We start from the raw sequence: 22073 nt of genomic DNA on the forward strand, positions 1-22073 counted from the left end.
GAGATCTGTGTACATGGACACCAAGATCCCTCTGCTCTTCCACACTACCAAGTAGTCTACCATTAGCCCAGTAATCCATCTTTTTATTACTCTTACCAAAGTGAATCACTTCACACTTAGCTACATTGAACTCATTTGCCACCTTTCTGCCCAGCTCTGCAGCTTCTCTATATCCCGCTGTAACCTGCCATATCCTTCCTCACTGTCTACAACTCCTCCGACTTTCGTTTTCTGCAAAGAAAGCGGATAAGATACCACAGACTATGGCTGAATTGCATTAATGCATTTAAGGGAAACCTAGATAGATTTATAGCTTGGGGCAGCACGGTGGCTCAGTGATTAGCACTGCTGCCTCACAGCACCACAGTCCCGGGTTTGATTCCAGCCTCAGGCGACTGTCTGTGTGGAGTTTGCACATTCTCCCTGTGTCTGTCTGGGTTTCCCCTGGTGCTCTGGTTTCCTCTCGGTCCAAAGATGTGCAGGTCAGGTGAACTGGCCATGCTAAAATTGACAATAGTGTTAGGTGCATTAATCAGAGGGAAATTAGTCTAGGTGGGTTACTCTTCGGAAGGTAACTGTGGACTTGATGGGCCAAAGGGCCTCTTTCCACACTGTAGGGGATCTAATCTAAAAAGCTTCCCTAAGTTCCAAATCATTCTGAGTTTACTCCCTGTGACAAGGTAATGGTTGGGGGTGGAGGTTGAATGTGGTTCACACTGTCTTTTGTTTCACCCAAATGATCAGCAAGAGAAGAGTTTAACAACCACAGATTTCAACTGTTCCCATCAAGCACTGGCCAATTTATGTGGCTCGAGCACTTTTCCAACCCCCACCCATCTGATCATCCAATTACACCAACACAGAACAAACCTGCAGAAAACTTTTGATCATCATATGCCTTCCTAATGCTCACTGCTAGTTTCTGTCATCCTGTTCATCAGCAAGTTATAAGGTGACTTGCGAAACTGCAGCTGAGTATGGGCATGATGTGAAACTGTTAGAAAATAATAAAATTCGTGTTACACTACTAAGGAACACAAGATTCTCAGCTCTGAGGAAAGGCCATACAGAATTGCTCTGGTACAGAAGGTATTCAGCCCATCATATCTGCAATGACTCCCTCATTGAGTATCATGACTTGGTGCCACATCCCTGCCCTTTCCCTGCAACACTACGTAAGATTTTTAACAAAGTAATTACCCAGTGGTCTCCTTGACTGAAATTTTCTCCAACATACTTTTGGCCATTGCATTCCAGAACTGAACCACTCGCTGTGCAAAACATTTTTCTCACATCAAATTTACTTCATCAGCAAATGACTTCAAATCCAATGAATCCTGGAATTGAATATGTAGGGAAAGCATGGCAAAGAGGAGATAATCAAGCCCTATCGGTAGTGCAATCCCAATGTGGCAAAGCACTTTTGAAAGACTGTAATGTTTGACTTTTAGCTTTATTTCTTTATTTTCTACTTAACACTAAGAAGTACTGTAATGTTTAGCTTTTAACTTTGCTCTTTCTATCTTGTTCTTACAATTCTGCACCTAGGTACACGTACCTAAGATGGCATCTTGTGTAGCAACGTTATACATTTTTCACTGTACTCCTGTACTTGACAATCAAAAATCTACATCTAATTTCAATCTAAACCTGAAAGCGCTTATTCTTGATCCTTTTATGAGGGGCAACAGTTGGTCCCTAATAAGAACAGAAAAACATTGGAGAAACTCATCAGGTCTGGCAGCATCTGTTCAGAGAGAAAACCAGTTCATGTTTCAAGTCTGAGGTGATTCTTCTTCGGAGCACATTTCTCCCAAATGTCCAGCCTGCTCATGATTTTGAAAACTTGAATCAATTTCTCTCATGGCATATTCTACTCCAAAGAAAACAGTTCCAAATTATCCTCATAGCTGATCTTTCTCATCCTCAGATCTCCCCTCAAACCTTAAAAAACATAAAACAGGTGCAGTAGCTCTGCAAGTCTACTCTACCATTCATTATGATCCAACTCAATACCCTGCTCCTACTTTCTCTGCCATACTCTTCGGTCCCGTTAGCCCCAACAAGCATGTCTAATTCTGTCTTGAAAATATTCAATGGTTTGGCTTCAACAGCTTCTCTGTGGCAGGGAATTCCACAGGCTCACCACTCTATCAGTGAAAGAATTTCCCCTCAGTCCTAAAAGGTCAACCCTGTAACCTTTGTTTATGGACAGAGTGTATTCAGGAACATACTTCTTGCATTTATTCTGTTTAATCTTATCAGAATTGTGTGGGTTTCTGAGATACCACCCCCCTACCTGATCCTTCTGAATGCCAGTGAAAACAGTCCTAACTGATCCAGCTTTTATGCACCATTTATCCTGTCATCCCAGGAAACCTTCATTGCTCTCACTCCACAGCCAGGACATCCTTCCTTAGACAAGGAGACCAAAACTGTACACAGTATTGCCGAGGTGGTCTCATTAAGGTCCAGAAAACTGCAGCAAGACATCGCTGCTCCTGTACTTGCATCCTTTTGCTGCGAAGGTCAACACACCATTTGCCTTCTTCACCATGTTCTGCACCTGCATGTTTATTTCCAGGAATTGGCATACAAGGACACTCAGGTTTCATAACACCACTAACTTTCCAAATCAATTGCCATTCAAACAATAATCTGCTTTCCTATTTTCAGCAAAGTAAATAATCTCACATTTATCCACATTATACTGCATCTGCATGCACTGCCCACTCGCTCAACTTGTCTATATGTCACTGAAGCATCTCTGCACATTGTTGCAAATCTTCTTTGTACTGTCATCACAGGAAGGAAATAATTACTCTAATGTGATGACTAGAACTGATCATACAATTCCAGCTTTGGCTTAACCAGTGACTTGTATAGTTCCAGCTTTTGTATTCAGTACTTTACCCAAGCAAGGAATTTGTGGATCAGGCCATTCCAAATGTGCAGCTGCAGTCCTGCCTTCCTGTTAGGTTCTGTTACAGTGAGAAATCAGGGATAGGGAGGATTCTTAGGGGCAGGACTAAGCAGTTTTTTTTTCAGAAAATGACCACAATGATTGAGGAGGGTAGGGCTGTGGACATTGTCTACATGGATTTTACTAAAGCATTTGTACCTTGGTCCCTCATGGTAGACTGGTTCAGAAGATTAAATCATACAGGATCCATTGTAAATTGACAACTGGAATACAAAACTGGCTTAGTCATAGGAGACAGAATAGAGTTTTGGAGGAGTGATTTTCTGATAGGAGGTATGTGGCCAGTGGGGCTCTACAAGGATCAGTGCTGAAACCTTTATATATGATTTGGATGAAAATATAGGTGGTCTGATTATTAAGTTTGCAGACGAAAACTGGTGGAGTTGTGAATAGTGAGGAAGTTGGCCAGTGAATGGCAGATGGAGTTTAATCTGGACAATTGTGATGTGATGCATTTTGGAAGGCTAAATACAACAAACAACATGACCTTAGGAGCACTGATACACAGAGATCTTGGGGTCCAAGATCTTAGCTCCCTGAAAGTGGCAACACAAACAAATAAGCTGATTAAAAAAAAAGAGTACCGCATGCTTGCTTTCATCGGTAGGGGTACGGAGTGTAAAAGGTGGCAAGTCAAATTACAGACTCTAGTTCTGGTTGCTGCACTATAGGAAGGATGTGGAGGTGTTGGAGAGGGTGCAAAAGGGATTTACCAAGATTTTGCATGAATTGAGCATGTTAGCTATAAAGAGGCTTAGATTGTTTTCGCGAGCGGGTCAGAAGCAGAGGAGTGCCCTGATAGAAGTACATAAAATTATGTGGGGTGTGGATCAGGCATATAATCGGAGACTTTGTCCCAGGGTAGAAATGTCAAACACTAGGGAGTATAAGCAACTGGGAAAAGTTTAAAGGGAGATGTACGAAGAAAGTTTTTTTCACCAGAGGATGATGGGTGCCTAGAATGCACTAGCAGGGGAAGTCGTAGAAGCAGACATAATAGCAGAGTTTAAGAGGTATTTAGACAGAAACATGAACAGACAGGGAATAGAGGGATATTATGTATAGCCAGATGGGGACTAGTTTTGAATGGCATCACGGTCAGCACAGGATGTATGCAGTAAGAGGGCACAAGAATGAACATAGAGGAAGGCCACCCACCTGAGTTGTGTGCCAATGTTGAGGTTGTGCAAGAAGTTTCCACCGAAAGCCATGCAATCCTTGGAGGTGAGGACAGCATGAATCCAGCCTAGGGAAAGAGGACAAACCTTCATAAAAACTGAGCAAATCAGGATAGAATTATTCTTCAAGCTTGGCTTAAAACTGAGCCTGAACAAAAGGGCAAAGGACAAACTCGGGTCGAAGCACAAACAGCAAGATGTCATTTTCAAAAAAAAGTGATGGTGGCAGTTGAAATGGTTGAACAGGATAAAATCATTTTAGATGATGGGGTGCAGCCTGAATGACAGATGCATCTGTCCGTGAAAGTATTGGTAAGTGTGACTACCACACAGTCCTCGTGGAAATGAACTGGGCCCAAACATCTTCAGTTGCTTCATTCACGACTTCCCTTCCAGCATGACGGCTGAAGTGGGGATGTTTGCCAATGATTGCAGTGTTGAGCACCATTCGCAATTCCTCGAGTACTGAAGCAGTCCATGTTCAAATGCAACAAAATACGAACAATATCCAGGTTTGGGCTGACAAGTGGCATGTAATATTTGTGCCACAATGTGTCAACAATGCGCATCTCCAATAAGAGACAATCTAATCATCACCCCTTGACATTCGATGGTGAATCCCCCACTGTCAATATCTTGGGGACTAGCACTGACCAGAAACACAACTGATCCTGCCATATGAACATGATGGCTGCAAGAGCAGGTCAGTGGCTAGGAATACTATGGTGAGTAACTTACCTTTTGACTCCCCAAAGCCTGGTCATCATCTACAAGGCACAGGTCAGGGGTGTGATGGAATGCTCCTACAACACTCAAGCAGCTCTACACCATCCAGGACAAAGCACATCCACATCCACAAACATCCATCCCCTCCATACCAACACTCAGTAGCAGCAGTGTCCAATTTACAACATACACTGCAGGCATTCACCAAAACATCCACACTCCAAACCCACAACCACGTCCATCTAGAAGGACAGGGACAACAGAAACATAGGGACACCACCAACTGTAAGTTCCCCTTCAAGTCTCTCACCATCCTGATTTAGAAATATATTACCATAGCTTCACGGTCACTGGGTCAAAATTATGGAATTCCCTCGTTAAAGGAATCGTAGGGCAACCCAAAGCACATGGACTGCAATAGTTCAAGGCGGCAACTACCATCAACTCAAGAGCAATTTAGGGGCAGGCAATAAAGGTTGGCCAGCCAGCGACCCCGAAATTTCACAAGTGAATGAAAAAATGGAAGAAGTGGCTCTGAATTGGAGAAGCTTATGACTCATTTGTCACTTTGAAGTCCATCATAGCCATTCTCGACTGGCAGCATGGTCAGTCTGTCTTCAATAATATGCCCACAGCCTCATTTACCAGCCCAAAATACCTGCTGGCCATCTGGTTTGGCACTGTTGAGAATTTTTAATTCTGGACTCAGAAGCAATAAGTAAACAGAGTCCGATTGTTGTCCAGGCAGTATCAGGTAATATCAGGTAATGCCATGTACTCGGAAGCAAACCTGAAAACTGGTGATAAAGTCTATTTAATACCTTCTAGAGTTTGAGAAAATCCCAAAACATGACACACCAATGAAATACTTCAGATGTGACACCACTGGTGTTACATAAAGAAGCCTATTTTCAAACAGCAAGATCCCACAAACAGAAATGAAACAAGCCATAAATATTTTGTCTCTTAAAATCAGTATTAAATCAGGACACAAAAAAACAACCATGCTTCGCATCCCAAGGTGTCAGCCGAGAGGACAAATCAAACCTTAGTTTAACATCTCAACTGAAAGACAACAAAGTCCCAGGAGTGGGGCGTGGACTGACTGAGGGGTGTAGATTTACCACATAGCCAAGGCTGACACATGAAGTATTACACTGAAGAAGTCAATACACACACAAAACCATGCTGGTAGGTATACAGGTGTACAGTCACACAGGCACATGTATGTGCAGACACATGGGCAAAAGCAGCTAAACCTTGGTCAGGACAGCACAGTTCAAACAAAAAGGAAAGACAAAACAGGATAGAAAGAAAGCCCAGTCCTCTTTCCATCTGTGACAACGGAAGCACAAATCCAATGTGAACATTGATGCATTGCGCACTTCTGCCCATGCTATTTCTGGTTTTGCCCTGATGATCAGGGAGAACTCTGTGTTCCACCCATGGGGAGGATGAAATACCCCTGCTGTCATCAGTTTCTCAGCATACCTGTGGGAATGAAGAGTGTCTGTCCCTGCTGTAGGATGCACTTGTAGCATTTATCCACCTGGTCTCCAAAGAACGTTTCACTCTGGTTAACAGAACCACTCCAACTTTCATATAGTGCAAGATTGGCATCAGTTGGCTTTATCAAGTAAAACAGCTTTTCCCCCTGCGAGAGAAAAAAAACAAGAACTGATTTAATGTCAACCTGTGAACATGTGAAAGAAAGATCACTCAGACTCCCAAATTTTGTTTCAAGATCACTGTGCCCTGAGCCGCTATGTGCCACCACCCAAAGCAAGGTGCCAATGCACAGTTGTTCCCAGTGCTCCAAATCAAATAGGCTTTGCTTACATTTTTCACAACACATAAAACCAGTGCTTTTAATATGTTCTAGGTTTCAAATCAGAGACGTGAGTGTGCGGTGGCAATAGTGAATCGGTACCTGGCTGGAAGAATGCAATGTACTGAAGGTTAGCTGTGGGAGGAGATGTTGTGGACCAGGATGTGAGCAGAGGTGATAGCCACCTGGACCCAGGAAACCACGTCAACCTTTGAGGCTGTTATCCAAACACTCTCACTCTCCAGCCAATCTCCCATGAATCATCTCTGTACTCAGGCAACTGTGTCCAATTAGGGAACCACACTGCACTGAAATAAATTTTAACTTTCAGAATTTATCAAAGATTTTTAAACGTTCAGCAATCAATGTGCCAAGAACCAGACAGGACTGCAGATTTAGGAGCCTTCCTTTTCCACAGGTCTGGAGCGACAGGGAATCCAGGCCTCCTCAGACTGCTGGAAGCAGGAGATGGACAGCCAAGCTCCTCCATTATCTGGAGAACTTGAGCATTGCTCGATGCTGTAAGATTATTTGAAATACTTTGGGATTACCAAATCAGAACATGCATCACGTCACACAAAAGGGAACCACCCCATCTGACTACACTCATTGCGTACCCTTCAGGACGCTGACCATCTCTTTCTCTCTCCCTGGCTATCCCAAAAGTGTCAACTCTCTCTACCTTCTCGACTCTTCCCATCCTAAATCTCTTACTTCTTTCTTTCACTCCCTCCACCAACCAACCCTTGACCCAAAATGCTAATTTTCTCTCTCTCTCTCTGCCTCCTTTGTTCTAAGTGGCTAACACTCTAACCCACCCTTCCCTGAAAATTCTTTCCTTCTCTCCAAGTCTCGCTGTCTTTTTCGCTCCTTCTCCATCTGTAGATGCTGACTCTTGGGACTATCCCCAACTCTTGTCAACATTGCCCAACCTCTCCAGCACAGGTGTTCACTGACCCTCTCTCCTCTCATGTGTGCCAAACCATGGAAGTGCTAACAACATAGTTTTAAAGTGAAATGGGGGATGTGGAGAAAGGGATTCTTCTTGCCTTCTACCATAAGCCAAACTTGCTGCTGAAACTACTTACCCACAGTACATGATACCAGACAGAGGTCCCTCCAAAGTCAATGTGGAAGTCAGTATAACTATCCTCCATTCCCATCAAGCAGTACTTCTGAACGCACGGTTTGGGAAAAAAGGAATCCTCTGGCCAGTAATTCTCTACCCAGGAGAGCTTCTGAACAATATCAGGAACTTCCACCAGCTCCGACATCCTGTACACAAACAAAAACAAAACAGCGGCTTGATGCATGGAGCAGACATCGAATCAATCAGTCCACCGCAAAAGATATCAGCATCAGTTACTAACAATCAGTGCCTAACCTCTACAGATAGAGATTCAATCCTGACAGGATTACCTTTCACACTATATCCCTTACATCAATGACAGGAGAAGTAAAATCACACTGCACCCACCTAAAGTGGAGTAGCAGAGGACTGGGGCTCCAATTGCCTCCACACATCAAATCAGGGTTGTCTGGAGGCAAGCCAAGGGGAGGTGAGTCAATCCTACTACAGGAGGAGGGCAGTTAATGAATCATTCCTAAGAGCTGAGGTGCAGCTGGGCCAGTTTCAGGAAAAGGTCAAGGGCCTTCATAGGCCAGAGACACTGAAGACTTCCTTCCCATGCCCACTCTGGAATACCCCTCCCTACCACCCAGTGCCATTCTCTCTCATCCTGAAACAGTACCTCCCCAGACCCGAGGAAAGATCTATGATCACACCAGACCCCAACTCATTTCCAGGCAGGAAAACAGTGCAGAACCAAAGCACACATTGCCGAGTGAAAAATGTACAGCCTGCCACAAATCCAGATAAAATATCCCATCTGGATGAGCACCTAACCATGACACATTGAGGGCAAGGTGGAGCTAGCCAGGGCGAGATGGAGTGTCGTCAAGGGCGAGAGCAAGTGAGGCAGGAGACAGTTAGCCACAGAAATGGCAGCTCTTCCACACCTCCCTATCTCTTGTGCACCTCCTCTCTATCTCTCCCCGCATCACTCTTTCCCTCAGCCTCTCCTCATGCTCTCTCTGAACCCCTCTCAGACCTTTTCCCCATTCGTCTCACTCTCTCACAGCCCCTCATTTCTCTCTCACCCTCTCAGACTCTCTCTTTCAGACCCACATCTCATTCTCTCTCACCCTCCCTCTCACCCCTCCCCAGGCCCTTGCCCTCAGATCCTCTCCCTATCGCTCTCATCCTCAGGCCTTTGCTCTCCCTCTGACACCCTCACCCTGCATCTCTCAGACTGTCACTAGGCCCTAGTCCTCATCCTCACCCCATCTCTCTCACATCCTTGTCCTCACTCTTGCCCCATATCTCTCTCGCCCACTCTGTCTGTCAGACCGCGCCCTCTCTTAGAACCTTGCCCACTCTCCCTTTCTCGTTCCCTCATCCTCTCTCTCTCTCTCACACGCAGACCCCCTCCCCTCGCCCTCCCCCCAAACTTGCATGCACACCCCTTTTCCTCCTCTCCATCGCCCCATGCTTTGTGCACCCACCCATCTCCTCTCCACCCATCTCACGCACACCCCCTCTGCTCACACTCACCCCACCAATTATGTGCACCCACTCTCCTTTCCTTTCCTCTCCCCTTCCCCATCTCGCACATGCTCACCTACCCTCCCCTTGCACCCACCCCATGTCCTCTTCCCTCCACCCCCAACCACACACCCATTCTGCTCCTCCCTCCCCTTCCCAGACCCACTTCACACACGGAACCCTCCGCTCTTCTCTCTTTTCCTCTCCTCTTCCCTACCACATGCACGCCCAGTCTCCTTCCTTCTACCCTGACCATGCATGCACCTCCTCTCCACCCCCACCCCCCCACTCACCTCATGCATGCCTCCTCTCCTCCACAGCCCTTCTTCACGTGCGTACTTTCACTTCCTCTGCACCCGCCCGCCTCACCACCACGTCTCATGTGCCCCCTCTCCTCTCCGCTTCCCCCCCTACCCCCCATCATGTACCCCCTCTCCACTTCCCTTCCTTCCCCTCCCTCCCCACACCTCTTGCCCTCTCCCTCTCCTATCCCTTCCTCTCACCTAGCCGTCCTTATGCATGGCGCCCTTTGTTGTGCTCTCCACCACTCCCCTCCTCTTTCTCTCTTACTCACCTCATACACGATCCCCCTTCTCTTGTCTCCCCTCCCGCCCCTAACCTCTCACACAGGAATTCCCTCCTCTCCCTAAAACCTCGCGCACACACCCTCTCCTTTCGCCTTCCCCCATCCCCATCCCCCCCTCATGCACATCCCCTCTCCTCCCCCTCTGTTCTTTCACCCCCACGTCTCCACCCACCTCATCCACAGTCCCCTCTGCTCTTCTCTCCTCAACCCCCCCCACCTCATGCACACCCCTCTCCTCTCCCTCATTTTGCATGCAGGGCCCCACCTCTACTCTAGGAGAAGTGAGGACTGCAGATGCTGGAGATAAGAGCTGAAAATGTGTTGCTGGAAAAGCACAGCAGGAGAGGCATCATCCAAGGAACAGGAGAATCGACGTTTTGGGCATAGCCTTTCTTCAGGAATGAGGAGAGTGTGCCAAGCAGGCTAAGATAAAAGGTAGGGAGGAGGGACTTGGGGAAGGGGCGTTGGAAATGCGATAGGTGGAAGGAGGTTAAGGTGAGGGTGATAGGCCAGAGTGGGGGTGTGGGCGGAGAGGTCAGGAAGATTGCAGGTTAGGAAGGTGGTGCTGAGTTCGAGGGTTGGGACTGAGACAAGGTTGGGGGAGGGGAAATGAGGAAACTGGAGAAATCGGAGTTCATCCCTTGTGGTTCGAGGGTTCCTAGGCAGAAGATGAGGCGCTCTTCCTCTATATTGGGGAGACAGGCCGCCTACTTGCGGAACTTTTCAGAGAACACCTCGGGGACACCCGGACCAACCAACCCAACCACCCAGTGGCTCAACACTTCAACTCCCCCTCCCACTCCACCAAGGACATGCAGGTCCTTGGACTCCTCCATCGTCAGACCATAGCAACACGACGGCTGGAGGAAGAACACCTCATCTTCCACCTAGGAACCCTCCAACCACAAGGGATGAACTCCGATTTCTCCAGTTTCCTCATTTCCCCTCCCCCCCACCTTGTCTCAGTCCCAACCCTCGAACTCAGCACCACCTTCCTAACCTGCAATCTTCTTCCTGACCTCTCCGCCCCCACCCCCACCTATCACATTTCCAACGCCCCTCCCCCAAATCCCTCCTCCCTACCTTTTATCTTAGCCTCCTTGGTACACTCTCCTCATTCCTGAAGGGCTCATGCCCGAAACGTCAATTCTCCTGCTTCTTGGATGCTGCCTGACCTGCTGCGCTTTTCCAGCAACACATTTTCAGCCCACCTCTCCTCTACCTCACGCACACGCCCTCCCGTCTCCAATCTCCAACTCACATGTGCACAAACATTCACACACACATTGCCCTCCTCTCCACCAACCACCTCGTGCGTGCCCCCTCTACGTTCCCCCCCAAACCTCATACATGCCCCCTCACATACTCATCTCTCCTCTTCCCTCCTGCCTTTCACACATCCTCACCCCTCCACACCTCTCCTCTCCCCACCTCACGTACAATCCCGCTCTTCTCCCCCACCTTGCATGCATGACCCCTCCTCCTCTCTACCTCGCACAAGCACCCTCCACTCCCCACCTCCCATGGGCACATGCCCTCCTGTCGACCACCCACCTCACGCGCACACCCTCTACATTTCTGCCCACCTCACACACGGATCTCCTTGCCTCTTCCCTCACACCTTTCATGCACCCCCTCCCCTTCATACCCCTCCATCTCACACACAACCCCTCCTCTACTGCCTCTTGTGCACATGACCCCTCACCTCTCCCCTCCTTCCACCCCCTCCCCCCGCCGCAACCTCGCGAACATCTCTCCCTCCTCTCCCCTCCATCTCTGTCTCGCCACATCACCACTTCCCAAGCACTCACCTACCTCACGTGCGGTCCCCTCTGCTCTCCTCCCCTCACGCCCACATACTCACCTCATGCATGCCCCCTCTTCTCTCCTCTTCCCACTCTCCTCCCCACCCCAAAACCGTGCACAAACACCCCCTCTTCCCCTCCCTACCCACTCTCACATGCAGGCAAACCCCCTCCTTCCACACCTCCTCCTCCACCTCGCATACCGTGCCCCGACCAGTTGCACACCCACTCCCCTCTATCCTTGCCCCCACTTGCCTCCCGCCACACCCATATCCTCTCCAATCACCCCCATCACCTCACCAAATCCCACAGCTCACATGAACAACCCTCTCTCCTCTCGACACCCCAACTTGCACGCACACCCCCTGTCCTCTCCACGCACCACCACCCCAACCCTTCCCCCCACCTTGGGCACGCACCTCCACCCCATCCCTGGGCACCCGCCTCCCCTCCCCACCACTTGGGGCATGCACCTCCTCCCACTCTCCCCTATCCACCCCCCCCCCCCGCCCCCACCTCACCTTGGGCACGCACCTCCTCTCCCTCCCCCCTCCCTGTGCACACACCTACTCTCCCCCTCACCTTGTATCCCCGCCTTTCCCTCTCTCACCTCCCCCCCCCCCCCCGTGTGTACGTCCTCTCCCTCTCCTCTTCCCCCCCACATTGCACACGCTCATCTCTTTTCCCTCTCCTCTTGTCCCCCAACCTCACGCACCCTCACATGATACCCTTCTCAGTATCTCGCTTTTCTTCTCCCCCCCCACCTCAAGCGCATGCGTGCACATCTCTTCTTCCCCTCACCTCCTCTCCCTTACGCTCTCCCCTCCTCTTCCCCACCACCTCACACATGTACATTTCACCCCTCTCCTCTCCTCCTCCACCCCATCTTTCACACACACACATTGTCCTTCCCCCGCACTTCACACACGCATCCTCTGTCCCCTCTCCTCTTCCCTGCCCACCTCACATGCACACCTTCCTCCCCTCCACCATCACCTTGTACACGCACCTTTTCTCCCCCTCTCCTGTCTTCCCCCTCCACGCATCCTCTCCCCTCTCCATCATCTCATATGACAGCCCACGTGTACCTTCCTCCACTCTCCTCCTCACCTCACACGTACAACTTCCTCCCCCTCTCCTCTCCTGCAGCCCCCCTCAGCATGCAAGCCCACCTCACACTTCCTCCCCCATCTTGCCACGCACGCGCTCCTTCCTCCCTTCCCCTCTCCTCTTCCCCACCTCACGCCTCTTCCTCCCCCTCACATCTTCTCTCTACCTTGAGCGCATACCTCCCCCTCCCCCATGTCGCACGTGCTTCCCCCTCATATTCTCTCTGCCGACTCGCTCGCCTTCCTCCCCCTCTCCTCTTCACTCCCCAACCTCAGGCATACATGCACCTTCCTACCCCGCCAATACTCCACCTCATGAACACGCGTGGCTTCTTCCCCCTCTCCTGTCCTCTCCCACACCTCACACGCACACATGCCTTCCAACATCCTGTCCTCTCCTGTCCCCCACCTTGCACATTCCTCCCTTTCACATCTCCTCTACATCACCTCACGCGCCTCCCTCCCCATCATCTCGCACCCACATTTTCCTCCTCCCTCCTACCTTACATAGGCACCTTCCTCCCCCCGATCATGCACAAACCTTCATTCCCCCCCACCTTGTGTGTGCACCTTCTTCCCCATCTCTCATACGCACCTCCCCCGCCCCCACTACCCACTGCACACCTCCTCTCCCCCACCAACCTTGCATGCACACCTGCTACCCTTCTCCCCTGCCCACCCCCTAACCTCACACACGTTTGCACCTTCCTGCCCCTCTCCTCTCCACCTCTTCCACCCCCATCCAACATGCACACACCTTCCTTTCCCCCCCCCCCTTTGTCCTCCACCAGCTCCCACGCACTCCTTGCTCTCCCTCTCCCCCAACCTTGTGCGCACATACACTGGCATCCCCTCCACTCCCACCACACACGCACCTCTCCGCTCACCTCCCCACTCCGCCCACTTCACGCTTCTTCCTCTTCCCCATCTTGCTTGTGCACCTTCCTCCCCCCTCCTCTCCTACTTCTCCAACCCCCAACCCAGCTCATGCACACATTTTTCTGCACTCCCCTCCGCCTATTTCCCACCTTGTGCACATGCACCGTCACCCCCCTCGCCTCTTCTTCCTAATCCTTTCTCCCTCTCTCCTCTCATCCTCACCCATGCACACCTTCCTCCCGCTCTCCTCTCCCTCGTATGCACACACACCTTCCTCCCTCTCTCCTCACACATTCTCCCCCACCTCATGCTCACATGCGCGTTGCTCCACGTCTTTTCTCCCCCTAACCCCCCCACCACCTCACGTGAATGCACAAATTCCTGCCTTCCTCTAACGACCATCTCATGCCACTCCTCTACCCCTCCCACCACTCCACACAATCCCCTCGCCAGCCCTGTGCACGAATGCCCTCTCTTCTGCCAGCGCATTGGCCCCCTCCGTCCTCGCCCCCCCACCTCGCGCAAACGCCCACACGTAAATGTCCACAAGCTCAGCCCTCACTTGCGCATGCACACCCACACGCAACCCCCTCACGCGTGCACCACACGCACACCCACTCGTGCCCTTCCTCTTCCCCTCTGTCCCCCTCGCTAGTCACTCACACACATCACCTCTTTTCCCCCAATCTTGAGCACACACCTATCCCTAGCCCCCTCCCCCACCTCATACGCACACACAACCCCTCTCTTCTCCCCCACCTTGTGCATGTACACCCCCTCCTCACCCACCACACTTCGGAGGGTTGGTGTCAACTCAACTGGGCCAAATGGCTGGTGTCACACTGGAAGGATTCAATGAGCCTAAAGATCTCAGTCCTGTGTGTAGGATCTTATTGCTTGAATTTCAGAACACCCTTGAGCCCTTTCGGATGGCCCAAGAATGTCGAAGTTTCTTTTTATAAAGACCCAGGTGTATGTTTTCTGTGCCAATGCTACAAACAATTAAAGCTACTTTGTATTGCAAATGCCAACACTGTGCACAGCTACATTTCCAAATATCCAGCCACAAGCAACTTACTTTGTATCAGAAAATTCCAAGCTAATGACATTTAATACTTTGGTTCGATGGAGAGCAGTGTAATAGTCTACAAACTCCTGCAGTTTCATCTTACAATCAGCTTGCCGAGCCACATCGATCACATCGATCACCTTCTCACCACCTTGAGAGATTAAAAATTCATATTCAGATATATCTGGAAGCCACGTTACTTAGACAAGGATAACCCTTCACCCAACTACAGCTGTGAAACAGCTCAAATAACAGCCTACATTGTACATGTAGTACAGCAAAATATTCATGGGTTTGATGACAGGAATTGGGAGGAAGTGATTAAACACTGATCAGTGAATTGGGAAAGTGGCTGAACACGTGGCCCTGAGAATTGGGATAGATGACTGATAGGAGTTGGAAGCAGAAGGTCTTGGATCACAAAGTTGTCTGCTGGCTGGTTGGAGGGTAGAATATGATCAATATACAATTTGTGTAGTGGAAGACTGAGAAGAACTAGATGGACCAGCTTAGATAATATTACAGGGACTGAAATATGGTCAACAATAATTAGGAGAGGTCAAAAACTAACTTCAAAAACCAGGAAATAAAAGGTCAAAGAGGGTGCAGGAAAAGAGGGATCCAAGGGTGAGTGTTCACAATCCTTTTCTATGAAAAAAGGGAGGTTGCAGCACAAGTTGAGAAGACTGGTTAAAACAAGAGCATGGGAATCATTAGCTTAATAAACAGTACTGAAGGACAGACTGAATGAGGAAACTTACAAATCACTGAATACATTTCAGTTGAAATTATGCATTCAATTCTGGAAACCACACAAAAAATGTCGCAAAGGGTGCAGAGTACGTTTACTGGAACGGTATCTTGGGGCTCAGTGGTTAGCACTGCTGCCTCACAGCACCAGGGATTCCAGTTTGATTCCAGCCTCAGGGGACTGTCTGTGTTGAGTTTGCACATTCTCCCCATACTTGTGTGGGTTTCCTCCAGGTGCTCTGGTTTCCTCACACAATCCAAAGATGCGAGGGTTGGGTGAATTGGCCATGCTAAATTGCTCATAGTGTTCAGGGATGCATTGGTCTGGGTAAAATGTAGAGCAGATGGTTATGGAAATGGGTCTGAGTGGGCTGCTGTTTGGAGGGTCAGTATGGGCCTGTTGAGCCAAATGGCCTGTTTCCACACAGCATGGATTCTATGATCGGTACTAGAGATGCTGACAGAAACAGGGTAGTTCTGCCTGGAGAAGAGAATGGTTAAGGGGAAATTTAATACAGTAGAAGTATTTCATATTATGATAGTCTAAAAAAAGAAATTGGTTGCAGTGGCGAAAGGTTAGAACTAGAGGACTCAGATTTAAGGTGATTGGCAAAAGAACCAGAGGAGAATTGAAATTTTGTTTCATTACCCAGTGAGCTATGACAATCTGGAATGAAAAAGGAAGCAGTTTGAGTAAAAGCTTCCAAATGAGAACTAGACAAGCATTTGAAGGGGAAAATCTTTGCATTGGCTGGCCTCCACTGCACTAGATAGAACATGCTGCGATGTTCCATCTATTCCCCACCCCCACCCTCCAATATTCAGGACAGGGGAGCTACACTGCAAACATGCAGCACTGGCAAACTTTGCTTGTGGCTGTATCGTGTGTTAACACTGGGTGCAGTCATCACTTACCCACATACTCTTGCACATCCCTGACAGAAAAGGTGCTTGATGGGAGAGAAATTCCAAGTCCATCTATTTTAGACACCATGATGGGAAATTCAAACCCATGTTTTTCTAGGTATTTGTGCGTCAGCTGGGTACCGTGCAGCTTGATGAGGATTTCACCAGCACTGTTAGGAACAAACAGATGAAAATAAATGGAGCTCACTGACACTAATAGATGAATATGTTGCGACTACTGTAGGACAACAGAAAACACCACATTACAAATACAGACACTGCAGTCATGCAATTCTGATGATGAACTGTGACTCACAAGGTTTCCATTATAAAGTTTCAGAGCAGGTATTGACCGAAGACAAATACAGATAGGCAGACTTCTGCACCCCGCTGATGAGTTACAATCTTATTAGCAAAGGTTTAACAGCTGGTAAAATGTCTTCTTTCTGATCCAAAGACTGGAATTGGTAAACTGCATCTACAGCTAACTTTTATACGTGCATCCAGTTGAAAGCAAAGTTCTTCCCACTAGCAATGAATACAAAATCAGACCAGGCCAATTCCGGATCCCCATGTGTCATAACCAAATCAAATCACTTAGGCCACTGCCACAATTTTGTCAACTTCATCTCCCTCAGTCTGGCTGCTGAAGCCCTCATCAATGCCTTTGCCATTTCTAAACAATTATTTTAAAACTTATCTGCTGACTCATCCCTCACCTGACAACTTTCCCTCTTTTAAGAACCTACTGAACCCCCAAACAAATTTCAAACCTCTCCCTTTCACACTCCAAAAAGAGAAAAAAAAAATCAGGTTTAGCCACTTCTACAAAGGCAAAATATTAGAGATGCTGGAAATCTGAAACAAGCAGAGTCAAACTATGCTCAAAATATTAACTGTTTCAGTCTGCACAGATGCTGTCAGTTCAGAGTTTCTCCAGTATTTTCAGTGCTTGTTTCAATCATTCCTACTTTATGCACCTCTTATTTTCTTCCAATTTCCTCACCATTCCTTTGCTTGAACTCCTTCCCTCCTGGAGATTTCCAAACATTAAAACTCTGGTATAAAAATCAATGCATGGTAGCATAGAACTTAGATATTGTTAAAATGAAACTAGAAGCTTCAAATGTACTTTTAAAATGTATGTTTTGTGAAATCTAATGGCTACTAAAGGTGGCGTTCAAAAGCAAGTCTTTCTTTCTCTGCCCCTCACAAACGTTCAAAAATCCCTTTCAAATACAAGGATTCTTTTTTATTGTCAAAAATCCTGCTCCCTTGTCTATCAGCTCCACCAATACAAGGTATAGTTTCAAGCTCAAGATCATCCTTGCTGTGACAAGGAATGAAAAATTATCAACACATCTGATAATTACTCCTGACATTTTTTGTTCAGGGATGGAGGCAATGCTTGTTCAGTTAGAATCTATTGCTCTTGCATAATTGCCCAGAGGGTATAGAGTCAGAGTCCTACAGCACAAAACAGGCCCTTCGGCCCAAACAGGTCCACGCCAGCAAAAATGTCCATCCACGGTAATCCCATTTCCCTGCACTTGGCCAATATCCTTCTAAACCTTTCCTATCCATGTATTTGTCCAAAAGCCTTTTAAATGTTATGAACCTGCCTCAACCACTTCCGCTGGCAGCTCATTCCACATGGGTACAACCTTCTATAAAAAGTTGCCCCTCAGGTTCCCTTTTATTCTTTCCCCTCTAACCTTAAACGGACACCCTCTAGTCCTCGATTCCCCAACTCTGGGAAAATTACTGAGTGCATTCACCCTATCCATAACTCTCATCATGTTATAGACTTCTAAGATTCGCCCCTCAGTCTCCTATGTTCTGAAGAAAAATAGTCCCAGCTTCTCCAAGCTCTCTCTCTATAATTCAGACTTGAGTCCTCGCTACATTTTTGTAAATTCTTCTGCAACATCTTTTCTGTAGCAAGGTGACCAAAACTGAACAATACTCCAAAGTGCAGCTTCACCAGTATCCTGCACAACTGCAACACAACTTCCCAACTTCTATACTCAGTGCCCTGACTGATGAAGGCCAGTGTGCCAAAGCCTTCCTCACTGCCTTGGCTACCTGTGACTCCCCTCTCAGTGAACCGTGAACCTGAACTGCAAGGTCTCTCTGTTCCACTACACTCCTTAAGGCCCTACCACTCACCATGAAACTCCTACCTCGATTTGATTTTCCAAAATGCAAGACCTCACACTTATCTATATTAAACTCCTTTTGCCATTTCTCGGCCCACTTCCCCAGCTGATCAAGGTCCTGCTGCAATTTCTGATAACCTTCCTCACTGTCCACAAGATCACCTATTTTAATGTCATCTGCAAACTTACTAATCGTGCTTTATACATTCTCAACCAAATCATTGATATAGATAACAAACAGCAATTGGCTCAGCACTGACCCCTAAGGCACTCAACTAGTCACAGGCCTCCAGTCCAACAAGCATTCTTCCACTCTTACCCTCTGCTTCCTACCATCAAGCCAACTGTGTATCCAATTTGCCAGCTTCCCCTGGATTCCTTGGGATTGAACCTTCCAGAGCAGCCTACATGTGGAACCTTATCAAAGGCCTTACCAACCACCATATAGGCTACATCCACCCCTCTGGTCTGTCAACCTTCCTAGTCACTTAACAGCCACATTGCTGTGGGTTTGGAGTCACAGGTCAACCAGACCAGGTAAGGATGGCAGATTTCCCTCCCTAAAAGAGGATTCATGAATCAAATGAATTCTTACAACAATTGACAGTGGTTTACACAGTTGCATTAGACCAGCTTTTTACATATCAGTTCTCTTTTACCGAATGTAAGTTTCATAGTGGCCATGATGGGATTTGAACCCATAGTCCCAGAATACTAGCCTGATCCACTAGATTGAGAGTCCAGTGACATTAATAGTTCACCATCACAAGGGTGGAAAGAATGGGGGGCAGGGGAGCAGGGTGATAGTGGAAATATGGGATGGACCAAGAGGGATTAGAACAACACCAGTTTCCTATACCTTGGAAAATGTCGTGCTCGGAGCTCCCTGATGAAAACCGGCGTCCCTGCCTGTATCTTTTTAACAGGATCTGCAGTCTCAGTGTAGTCATGTCGGTGCCAGTTGTTTCGTTTCTTCACTGTGATACAAAAACAAAACAAAACAGCAGATGAAGTCGACTCAAAATATCCACAGGAAATCATTCCCGGTCAGCAACAAGATTCATATCAGCTGAATCCAAATCAAGACAAACTATAAAAACTCAGAACTTACTCTTGCATTCCAGAATGAATAACAATCCATCAGTGGAAATACTCAACAAATATTCAATCTAGAATTTAGCAGTATCTACTCAGCAAGAGTGGAGTTTACCCAGTTCAATCCTTTCAAGTATTTGCATTCATAATGCTGTTCAAGAACTGTACAATGGACACACTTAGACCAGATGTCACACTGTATGCTTTGAACACAGGGCAAAATTAACACATTTTATCTGGGACAGTTCCCATTGATCCCCAGTGACCAGTTCCCTGCTGAACAGTCTAATTAATAAATGGATTCAGTAAATGTTGTCAGTAATAGTTCAGATCAACAGAATGAAAGTCCATTGAGGAATTACAGCTATTGAGTTCCCAAAAACAGAGCAAGGTGATTTAAAAAAAAGAATCCTGTGGCAGCTAAACAATGTACGAACAATCTGCCCAATTGCTTAAATAAATCCATCCCCAAAATGCAGCAGGTTCCCTAACATTCAGTCGGGATGGCTGGACTTTACCACATCAGAGTACGGAACCTTAGATTTGTCTTTATTCAGTCAACTATTAACTTCTAGCAATCTGCATTAGTCAACAACACTCAATGATGCCCTCCTCCAACATCTCTCCAATGAGGATACATTGAATGGTCACCTTTTCTCAGATTTTTAAACTTGCCCATAGTTACTCCGTCTTCCAGAACTATTCACAATTCATAATTCAATACAAACTTCAGTCTGCAATTTACCCTAACGAAGCAACTCCTCTTCCTAGGGAAAAAGCAGCCCTTAAATTATGATATTTAATGAACAGTGACTACTGTTCATTCTGAGAGATATCTTGGTATATTCATTTGCAACGTGGTCTCAGGAGGTTTTAAATAACAAATTTCACTATCACAAAAACAGAAATTGCTGGAAAAACTCAACAGGTCTAGTAGCATTTGTGGAGAGAAATCAGAGTTAATGTTGCAGGTCCAGTAACCCTTCTTCAGAATGTTCTTTCCACACACGGTGCCAGCTGAGTTTTTTCCAGCCATTTCAGTTTTTGTTTCTGATTTTCAGCATTGGTTTTTTGAGAGCTCCACTATAGGCTTAGCAGTCAATTCTATCATTTAGTATTGATCAACTCTGTTGCCCAAGCTAAATGCGTTTTCTCAAATCTCAAAAATAAAATCCAAGCATTCTTCCCTTTCAATAACCTTCAATTTTAATCTGTCACATATCACCTCAAATAATCATGAGTCACAAAGGGTGCATGAAAGGAACTGTACAGTATGAGAAACATTCCCATGTGTGTAAAACCTAGATTTCACACCTCATCTCAGTTATTCATTCTCCAATTAAGCTCAAAATGGTTGAAGTAGCATGAAGCAGAGAAGTAACTTCCAACCAATACAAAGCAAGATCAAAATGTGTTTCTGGAACAGTAATTTTTACCACAACGTCCACCAGCATAGTGAGCTGCAGAATTAGCAGCACACAGAACCTCCAGCTGTCTTCAGCACCAGTGCCATGGACAACTAGTTATCACTCTGGCCCAACACAAATGTTGTGGTGTGAGAGGGAAGGAGAATTTTGGGTGCATTTATTTGTGATTTTTGTCATTGATCACAGCAGATTGCAGAGCATCAATACACATCTGAGTTTTAACACCACTACTGTGTGTCACTCATGGACCTTCCTTGTGTCAATGGTCCAAATGTTGGATGGTTCCAAGGTTTGGGGGTGCGTGAGTGCATGCAGTGGAGAAATTAGAGCATGGATCTTTCTCCCCAAGAAAATACTTCAACAAGAGTCATCTTCAATGTGTTTCATACTGCCAGATCCTCAACTAAATGCTAGGAGCATTCACACGTTTGGTGACTTGGTGCCAAACCTCCTCTTCCACTCTCCAAAGGATCATCATGCTTTTCCAATTGGTACATAAACTTCCTCTTTCAAATACAATCCATAATATTGCCACTATCCAGAGATCAAGGCCCCCCACAGCTCTCTTGACTGAACACCATTATTAGTATAAATCTACACATTTTGGTTCTTTTCTATGCAAAGTCCCTTTTAGCTGCCATGCTGCAAGAAACTTACTATCTCCCATGCCTTACTAATGAGCTATTATCACCAAATGCTACTTTTGCCTGTAGCTCATCTACAAGACCCAGGAATTGGTAGTGGCTCAGCACAAACGACAAGGCCCACTGTAAGGTGCTGGCTTGTTTAGGGTGCCAGTGCATTCTGCAAAATCTTTTTAAAACTAGAAAACGGAGATCCAAGATGGCGGCGACTCAGCAAGTCTGAGTCTATAGTGCTTCTCCCAAGACCTAGGCAAAGTGGGCCACCCTCCCCCACCAAATCAATTAAAAATAGTTTTTACTTAATGTAATTAATGGTTTAGTACT

The 22073-nt window shown here is 47.1% G+C and overlaps 1 protein-coding gene across 2 annotated transcripts in view; it reads right to left on the minus strand.

Annotated features, from left to right (window-relative positions):
- The window catches only part of LOC140458195 (lysine-specific demethylase 7B-like), a 99266-nt gene that overhangs the window by 65074 nt on the left and 12119 nt on the right, over positions 1-22073 (minus strand). For both annotated transcript variants that reach the window (XM_072552433.1, XM_072552434.1), the window contains exons 3-8: positions 19443-19560; positions 16434-16594; positions 14778-14919; positions 7804-7990; positions 6379-6541; positions 4142-4229 (exon numbers count right to left, since the gene is read on the minus strand). In XM_072552433.1, the coding sequence (XP_072408534.1) occupies positions 4142-4229; positions 6379-6541; positions 7804-7990; positions 14778-14919; positions 16434-16594; positions 19443-19560 (859 nt within the window). The remainder of the gene's footprint in view (positions 1-4141; positions 4230-6378; positions 6542-7803; positions 7991-14777; positions 14920-16433; positions 16595-19442; positions 19561-22073) is intronic.

This window comes from Chiloscyllium punctatum, chromosome 32 (assembly GCF_047496795.1).
Source record: "Chiloscyllium punctatum isolate Juve2018m chromosome 32, sChiPun1.3, whole genome shotgun sequence".
NCBI classification, from domain to species: Eukaryota; Metazoa; Chordata; class Chondrichthyes; order Orectolobiformes; family Hemiscylliidae; genus Chiloscyllium; species Chiloscyllium punctatum.